This window comes from Orycteropus afer, unplaced genomic scaffold (genome assembly GCF_000298275.1).
Source record: "Orycteropus afer afer isolate SDZICR_OR568_19922 unplaced genomic scaffold, OryAfe1.0 scaffold00358, whole genome shotgun sequence".
Classification (NCBI taxonomy): domain Eukaryota; kingdom Metazoa; phylum Chordata; class Mammalia; order Tubulidentata; family Orycteropodidae; genus Orycteropus; species Orycteropus afer.
The window spans coordinates 3299641-3308951 of NW_006921945.1; the positions used below are offsets into that span (position 1 = coordinate 3299641).

General features: G+C 47.6%; 1 protein-coding gene across 1 annotated transcript in view; it reads right to left on the reverse strand.

Annotated features, from left to right (window-relative positions):
- Nucleotides 1-5190: 5190 nt before the first annotated feature.
- The window catches only part of TRIM24 (tripartite motif containing 24), a gene marked incomplete at its 5' end in the record, with an annotated part of 5528 nt that continues 1407 nt past the window's right edge, over nt 5191-9311 (reverse strand). Inside the window, 3 exon segments of the mRNA XM_007952798.1 lie at nt 5191-5400; nt 6143-6292; nt 7751-7825. Coding sequence (XP_007950989.1) covers nt 5191-5400; nt 6143-6292; nt 7751-7825 — 435 coding nt within the window.

Sequence of the window (9311 nt, forward strand, 5' to 3'; positions counted from 1 at the left end):
GTAATGAGACCTTAGGCCATAATATTTTTGATGCAAAGATGTTTTGGTTATGCATGTAGGGTTACTAGCCAAACAGCTCATTACAAATCTTAATTGAAAATCTCAAAGCTGAGGTTATCAGCAATTTGTAACTAAAACTGATGGGTAGGAGCAGTTGAAAACCACAGCCCAACGACAACAATGGGGCTGTCCGAGAGTGCATCTAAGGGGCCTCTTGACATCTATGGGGCCTCTAGGCTTGGGCAACTTGCTGGTGCTGTCCACACTGCCTGCCACCAGGCCGCCTCAGACACTGAGTGAGTGGACAGCCGTCCCTCTCAGCTAACGTACTCAGCGCCAAGTCGGAGGTGTCCTCACCAACTCCAGTATCGCTGATGTTTCCTCGTTGTGTCGTTAGTGAAAGTCAATCAAGGCCAAACTACTCATCTGTGAGAACTTGTCCATTCTGGGACACCCCCAAAAGACCAAGAAACACTCCCGGTCGGGGTATAAACCAGTAATGTACTGGAATCCCTGCTTATGTAAGAGGATTCAGAAGGGGTGACTGAATGCCACGAGCTTCTCTAAAGCAGTCTGTAAGGGCAAAAACCCTTCTGAGGTATGACTGCCAAAGCTCTCTTTTGGGGTTTTTGTCTGGTGGGCTTCCTTAACTTCCTCTCTCATCAGTAAACCCCCAGGAGGATGAGCTTAGACAACCAGCCTTGGCAGCAGAGGCTGGCCCCTGTCCCGTCCCTGTTCTTCTGGAACCTTCTCAGGGCAATGCCACTCACCGCAGGGGGTGGTGTGCATATACTCCACCCCCCCCCCCCGAACAGGTGGCGGTGGTGGCAGTATACTCCATCCCTTCCCCCAAGACAAGAGTATTAGCCAACTGCAGTGGAGATCCCTGGCGCAATTTTCTGGGTCACCTGTCTTAGGTTACAGGCATTAGCACCCACAATTTCAGAGCATGGACAAAGAACTCACATTTGTGAGTGTACTTGCACCCGTCTGAGGACAGACAAGGGGCTTTACCTGGAACTTCCAGGAAGGACTGTTGGAGGACTCAAAACAGGACTTAATTTTTCTATTTAAAAACTAATTTAAGGAAACAGAAGCTGCCCTCACCTCACCCAGGAAAGGACTGTCAGTATCTAACGGTGCTTCCTTAAAAACAAGACAAAAACCAAACTCACTGCCATCGAGTTGATTCCAACTGATAGCAACTCCCACTGGGTTTCCGAGGCTGCAAATCTTTATGGAAGAAGATCGCCCCATCTTCCTTCCACAGAGCAGCTGGTGGGTTTGAACCGCTGACCTTCTAGTTAACAGCCAAATGCCTTATCCACTACACCACCAGAGCAGGTATAATTTCCAGGTGTTTCAAGTTAGACAGGTGAGGTCAGCAGAGGTGCACTCCCAGAATGACCCACAACTCACACCACCAGAGGTAGCAGATGGGATCTTCCCTCCCTTCTTGGGTTTGGGGCTGGTTTCTGTCAGGGAAAAAGTCAGCAGTGGAAGACAATACCTGCTTTCCTTCCTGCCTGAGAAACTGTTCCTGTTTATCCTCCAAGGCTAGTAAGAAATTGGAAATTCACTCAGGACAATAATAAAAGAATGCTCTCCCATGACAGTCAACGGGAGTGGTCAGTCCCTGTAGGTGCCAACACTATGGCTACAGGACACAAAGGCAGCAGTGGAGACCGAAATCAGCCAAGACCCTACTGACTGGCAGACAATGATCTGTCCAGTTAAGAATCCTTGTTGGTGGTAAAACAGCCCAGTAAAAATCCACCAAAGTTCATTTTTATTAAAATCAGCATCAGTCTGTCCCAAATAATTAAAAAAAAAAAAAAAAAAATTAAAAAAAAAAAAAAAAAAAGGGCAACTGAGACGACAACTCAGCTGCAGCGGTCCCTCAGAGCCAGCATGTTCTCGGGGGAGGGCATCACGATCCGACAGGCTGGCCTTGTTCTCGCTCAGGACCACCAGCATGTGAGCACACCCCAAAGGTGCAGTGAACGTTTGTAAAAAGACATCAAGAGTTAACCTACCCACGGTTATAAAATACTTTTAAAAATATGGACATGGTTATTTAAGAGGGGCGCCATTTCAATTAGAATGAGATGAACTCCTGGTCCCGTCCATCACTGGAACGGCCAATCCGACCTCTATTTCTCTTACTCATAACGAGACCCTTAAACAGAAGTGAGCCTGCCTTCTGTGTAAACCCAGCTGCCTCTCTTCATTCACAGCATCTGGCTTCTGGGCTCATGCCGATTTGTGGGTCAGGCCTCAGCAAAAGGAAGAGACCCCCCTTCAGTGGCTAGTCTCTCCGTGGATCCCACGTCAAAGCCAAGTGCTCTGCCAGCACAGGGCTCTGAGACGCCAAGTCACAAACGGAGCAATTCTGTTGCTATGCGCCCTTTTGACTGCAGGGTTAACCGTTTTGGAAGCACTGTAGAGTTAAACTGCATCTACACACTGTGTGGTAACACGCACAGCCCAGTCTGTAGCTTGGGAGAGTAAAGCTAGACCCGGAAGGGGGCATCTTCCTTTCAGCACCCTCCACTGTCCTGTCCCCACTCACAAGAGACAAGCAGAGCCTGTGGACTCCAAGGGTGAAGCCACTGCACTGCCAAACGGCGATGTGGAATATTCCTTACCTTCCATGGGGGAGTCTCACCCCTTCCTTCCGACAATGCTGCGGTCCGGGGAATGCTGAGTGGGAGCCGGTGAGCCCCAGAGCCCACACAGCTGCTCATTGGTAAGCTCTGGCCAAGGTGTGATCACGCTCAGCCACGGAGGAGGGCGCAGCACTAACGGGCTTTCGATCAGTGTCAACAATGGGTGCTCACTAGATCCAGATGACCGGCGGGCAGAGTCGGGGTGGGGGGTACTCACTAGATCTAGATGATGGGGGGCCATGGGGGGAGTTCTCACTAGATCTTGATGATGGGGGGCACTTAGGGAGGTACTCACTAGATCTAGATGATCAGGGGGTAGTTAGGGGTTCTCACCAGCTCTAGATGACTGGGGAGCAGAGTCAGGGATGTCTTAGAGTTTACCTCTACTAGAATTTAAGGGCTACTTAGCTGAGACTCAACTAGGCACATGGGTACTTGTTAATAAGGTCACAGAACTTGAATCTAAATACTATCACAAAAAAGGCCATTTGGGGAGAGAAACCCAAGTCAGTTCCTCATTTGTGCTACATATGATCACAGGAAAGATGGTCCTCAATGCCTCTCACTTAGCAAAAGATGCCCAAGGGGCGACAGGATACCAACAGGCAGGGACCACAGCACTGAGAGCTGTGGGGACTGGTGGGACTTCTGGCTCAGCCTCACCAGAAAGGCTGTGTTTCCGCTCTTCACCCTCCCTTTGTGATCTTCTGCAAAATAATTCATCTACATCGCTCTGTTTTAACCCATGAGACAAGTGTGGCAGACCGAGCTGTTGGAAGGACAGAGCCCTCACGTACTGACCACAGGCTCAGTGGTCAAAGCTCCACAGCTGCTGTGCCCAAATGTCTGAAGGGATAAACAACAGGCATTGTTCCCAAAATTTGTTCAAATAATCTCTGGAGGATAACTGTCAGATGCATATTCTAAAAAGGACAGCAAGACACAGCATGTATTTGGAAAAGTGACTGAGACTTTAACAGTTAATACATAACTGATCCTCAAGACCGAAGTCTATAGAGAAAGTGGGAAGTGACTGCCAGTAAGTTATTTCCCTTATATCTGATTTTCATCAATACCTGGAAACCCAGTGAGTTAGTCACAGCGTATTTCCAAGTTGTCCCCTTTAAGAACTAATGCCCGTGGGTAAGAGGGTACAGTGAATGCGTGGGGAGGAGAGGGGCTGAAGCAGAACGCTCTTTCCAGCCGCCTCGGCTCTGTTCCACCAGCCTTTCCGCCAATGAACGTCTTGTAAAGGTTTCTTTAGCAAACTACAAATATCCAGGTGTAAGTATTTTGTCAAATGTCCATTTGCAAATGGCATGGCACTTGTCTTGTGCTGTCCTAACAAAGGCCCACGACCCGGACAGTGACAAATGCCGGGACCAGAGGAGTAGGCTACGCTCGCCAGCCGGGGCTGGGAAGCACGTGCCTACCCTCAGAAGAGGCCTTTGGTGTTTGTGTAGGAGACAGAAATCAGAATCAAGTCAGACTCAAGGTTCAATTCTGATTCCTAGAAACAGGAAAGAGATGCTTCAGATAAAACATAATTTTCACTGTAATTCTCCCCAACTGCCTGCTCCCAAATCCCGTAACACATTTTCATTCCATGTTGAAAAGGCAGATGAAACTCATGGAAACCGGGGGAGCTCATACTCAACGCCCAAAGGGCATCTGATGAGGAAGGCTCAGAGCAAGTCTGGCGCCCCTGGCTGCATCTGCAATTCAGGGCGGCTCCACTAGAAGGCAGACTGCAAACTAGGAGGCTTGTGGTGCAAGGGCTAGCTGCACAGGTGAAGACCAACCGACCGACCAACCAACCAACCAACCAACCACACAGAGACACAGCAGAGCCAAATGTGTGGACAGTGACTTCTCCATGGAAGAAGTAGCGCAAGTCTAGCTTTAGAAATGGGTGAAAACCAGCCTCAACAACCTGCTTTACAAAACACTCCAGACAGGACAGATGCCAAAAAGAAAAGCAAACACCTGTTTTCCTGATTTTTCTTTAATACGGTTGCCATCTCGTATGATACACTGAGGTGCCTTCCCGACAGCATCTAGTCTACCCTGTCGTGAGCTCATGGGCATCTCGGGATGAACTCCAACACTGCTCCCGTCTGTGAAGCGCCACTCCCAGGCACTGCACAGCTAACTCACACGCCACGACTCACGGGCAGTGCTACAGATTCTCTAACAACCGAGGAACGCACACATTCAAACCACACTGAAATTTCAACTGAGTCCATATGGAGTCTATTTCCTTTCTACAGAAGCTATCACCCTCGATGGCCATTTTGAAATCCAAGAAGTGGGAAGGTCTTTTTATTCATTGTTGATGTTTCTCTCTCTTGCTCCTTTCTTCCTTCATAAGAGGTTAAAAGAAATGGGTGAAGGAAATCAAAGTCTAGTAAAGACCGGAGCGGTCACAAACTCTTCCTTGAAATGGTGTAATTACTGACAAAATGCTTCTTGAAACCTCAAACAAAAAAACCTGAAATGCACCACAAGCCAGCGGCACTGTTTATTTGAGCAACTGGCGTTCCTCGATGCTTTTGAGGCGTTTCTTCCGGGGTTGTACGAAGTCATCGTCTGAATCATCACTAAACTTATTATCTTCTGGCTCGTTCCTGAATTCTACCTTAGGAAACCTGTTCTCTGGGTAAAGGTTCTTTAGCAGTTCTTCAAAATAGCTTTCAAGTTTTATACCAGCACTGGCTACTTCTGAATCGGGCTGTTGGATGAAAAGGAAAACACAAATTAAAAAACACCCACAAATTAAAAAGTAAACAAAAACTGATAGTTAACAAGGAATGATCTCTCACTCTGGTTCCCTCAGCATACTTCTGACTCTTGGGACTGTGAATGTGAGTGATTTATTTTGGAAAAATGTTTAAGCCTGTTTCTAGTCACTGACAGAAAAATCAGTCAGTCCAGGCCTGGAGAAAGTCTGTGAAGGGTGACCAACAGGCTTCAACCTTTTGTGACTGTTGTGAAAGGTACAGCATGGCAGGTCTGGATTCCTGAAGAGAACACAGAGCTGCCATGGTCCAGAACCATGAAGCAGGTATTTCTAGATCAAACTAAATGAAATGTGGTCCTTAGGATGAGAGCCAACATGCAGAATAAGCCATCAGCAAATGGCTCTAAGTTTGACAGATGTTTAGATAAATTGACAGAAGGCAGATTTTTCAATCAGAGCTCAATGGACCACATCTTAATAATTCAAGGTCCACATCAGGAAGACTGAAGTCTGCAAGGCCCACGTTTCAAAAAATCAGGGTAGATGACACCACTTCTGAGTTAGAGGAAAGTGTTTTCTAAACAGTCGGCAAGCTGTTGGCTAACACTTGCAGTTCCTCTCACAATACCGGTAGCACACCTCTGAATGGAAGTGTGGACAAACTCTCCTGACTCCTTCTAAGGGGAACTCCAGGACACGTATGCTGGCATTTGGCTTTTTTTTCTCCTCTCACCTCATTGAATTCAGCACAGTTTTGAAAGATCAGTCTGAAGTCAGCTACAAAATCTTCAGGCTTCGTATACAAGGAATAATCCTCTTGTAGTCTTTTCTTGATGGTTGACAAGTCCATGGGATTTTTAATGATTTTATAATAATCGGGCACCTTTCAAAATAAATGAGATGCTGTAAGACAAGTAACTCAGTTCTGCCTAGTCCTCAACAAACTGTGCTTCTCACGGTACATGGTCCTGATGGTCCTGACAGCTTTTCTCAGTGTTACTTTTCCCGTGGTAAGAAAATCCATTAGGTGGCATTCCTCAGTGCCCACGGCCTCCCACACACTGACTAGTGACAGCTCAGTGTCACTTCTTTCTGTCCTCCCGTCCTCCCCACTCTCGCCCGTTGTTAGTGAGCCAGGGGAGATCACGTGCTCCTTCGAGCAGGATGTGCTGAGCTGGGCTGCCGTCCTGAGCGCGGGCAAGAACACCAGCTCTGCGGCTCTACGCAGCCACTGCCGGCCAGTGATTGCACCTCGCTCAGCCCTCGTCTCCTCTCGTCCCACAGAGGATGCTACTGCAACCATGCAGGGTTTTGTAAATGAGGTTAAAATTTATTCAGTAAGAGGGAGCTGCCAAGCGGTGGCCGCCGTTAGTGCTGTATGCCAGGAGGCGGACTGTGCCGGGTCCAGGAAGGGCTTGGGAACAGAGTGGCTGCTGCTGCTGTTCCTGCCCCTGGTCCTCACTCTCCTTCCTCTTTTGGGTGTAAAAGGCCCTCCCCTGGAAGTATTTACTTTCTTTTTCCTGCCTCACCTCCTCAAAAATCTGCTCTCAAGAATGACTGCTATCACGGATGTGCTGAAGAAGCCAGCTTTCTTCTTCATATGGAATTACGTTTCTAATTCTCAGCTGTAGCAGAAATCGAGTAATCGCCTCAGGCATTTCAAACACCACAAAGTAACAGGGGAGCATATTTTGGGTGGCAGGCCCTTTCTGTTACTCTAACCCATGCATTTACATTCACAGCAAACTTCCAGTATGGACTTTTGGAAGTCCATGTTAACACATACCCTTCCCTCAACCTTTCTCTAGTGTTAAAGTCATTCTAGTTCTTGAACTCTGTTTTCCCAGCAGCTTCCAAACCAAAAACCAAACTCACTGCCATGAAGTCAGATCCGACTCACAGCGACCCCTCCTTGGGTTTCCGAGGCAGTATCACTACGGAAGTAGATTGCTCCGTCTTCCTTCCAAGGAGTGGTTGGTGGGTTTGAACTGCCAGCCTTCTGGTTAGCAGTCAAATGTCTTAAGCACTATGCTACCAGAGCTCCCGGAAAATGCTGATTTTATAAAAACCAAATGCACTGCTGTCGAGTCAGATCCGACTCATAGTGACCCCTCCTCCTTGGGTTTCCAAAGCAGTATCACTACAGAATTAGATTACCCAACCTTCCTTCCGAGGAGTGGCCAGTGGGTTTGAACTGCCAGCCTTCTAGTTAGCAGTCAATGACTTAGGCACTACACCACCAAAGCTCCCGGAAAATGGTACAGAGATTACGTTTTCATCAATCACATTTCAGAAAAGTCAACTCAGTGTGTGAAAAAGTACAAACATCATTAACACTTACAGTTAGAGGGACTGGGTCTTGAAAAGCCAGGCTCATTTCATGGCAGTAAAGAAATAAAAGTAGCCGTTCACACTTCTAAGCAAAAATAAACAAATAAATGGAAATTAAAACAAAACCAAAAATAAACGGAAACAGTGAAGCCACAGCTTCTTTTTAATAACAATCTCACAGGTCTCAGAATATCAGAATAAAAACGAAAACATGACGACTAGAAGAAAATAAGGACACTTGGGCTTTTGCTCTCCTGAGCTGCACTGGTGGGCGGTGGGGAGTATGTGGTCGCTGACAACAGTCCTGTAATTAAACCAGCAGAAACAGTGTCACTAGAAACCCATCTAAGTTCAAAAATAAATTTCCATTTTTCACTCCAGTCTGTACACTGGAGTCAGTGTGGGTCAGTCGCAGGTGAGGAAGGGCACAGCACGTATTGAGAGCGGCAGGGGGAGGCCTCCATAGGGCACTGGGTCCAGCCATGCTCACCAAGGACATGCTCTGCAGGCTGTGGAGCAGGGGTAGGGGGTAAAGACTCTGTGGCTTTTCAGCCTGGACTCCAGTGGACACCGGGCAGGCCCCGCAGTGTGTGTCTGGATGCGGGCAAGTCTGCAGTGCGTGTCTGGGCCCCGAGTGGAGGCCAGGCAGGTCCCGCAGTGTGTGTCTGGATGCGGGCAAGTCTGCAGTGCGTGTCTGGGCCCCAAGTGGAGGCCAAGCAGGTACTGCAGTGTGTGTCTGAGCCCCAGTGGAGGCTGGGCAGGTCCCACAGTATGTGTCTGGGCTCAGCGGACACCTGGCGTCCCGCAGTGTGTGTCTGGTCCCCAGTGGACACTGGGAAGGTCCCCCCGTGTATGTCTGGGCCCCAGCGGACACCGGGCAGGTCCCCCCATGTGTGTCAGGGCCCCAGTGGACCGGGCAGGTCCCCCAGTCTGTGTCTGGGCCCAGCGGACACCGGGCAGGTCCTGCAGGGTGTGACTGGGCCTCTCCTATGTGACAACTCTGCAGTGACTGTTCTACTGAATAATTTAGCAAAGGACGTTATTTACTAACAGAGAAGTGGTGACTTAGGAGCTTTAAAGGTTAGCTACAGTTAGTAACTGGCTTCGATCATAAACCTGGTACTTTATGGCAAAAGGAATTTGAGGAATAGGAAATTATCATTACAAAAATAATTGTTTGTGTAACTATATAATTATTATAGGAAAAATTATTAAAATAAAAATAGCATAACAGAAAAACCCATCTCTCCTTGCTGCCAACTGTCAAAAAATTCTGTGGAAGAAACGTGTGGTAAAAATCAAACTAAAAAACCTACCCATGGGAGACTCAATTCACAGTCAAGGCCACATAAGGGACATACTCCATCTTGTATAGGTACAGCATTTTAACCTTTGTACAATATATGTAGAGTATGTGTTTATTAAAATTATTTGCCTTTAAATATATTATTTAAGATTCACTTTAGTGAAAAAAATTTGTACTTCAGAGAAAAGGCCAATCAGTACGGAGCCTGGATGGACACCCACTTCTTTGACGCACAGCACACCTGTGTCACAATCGAACATCTCAC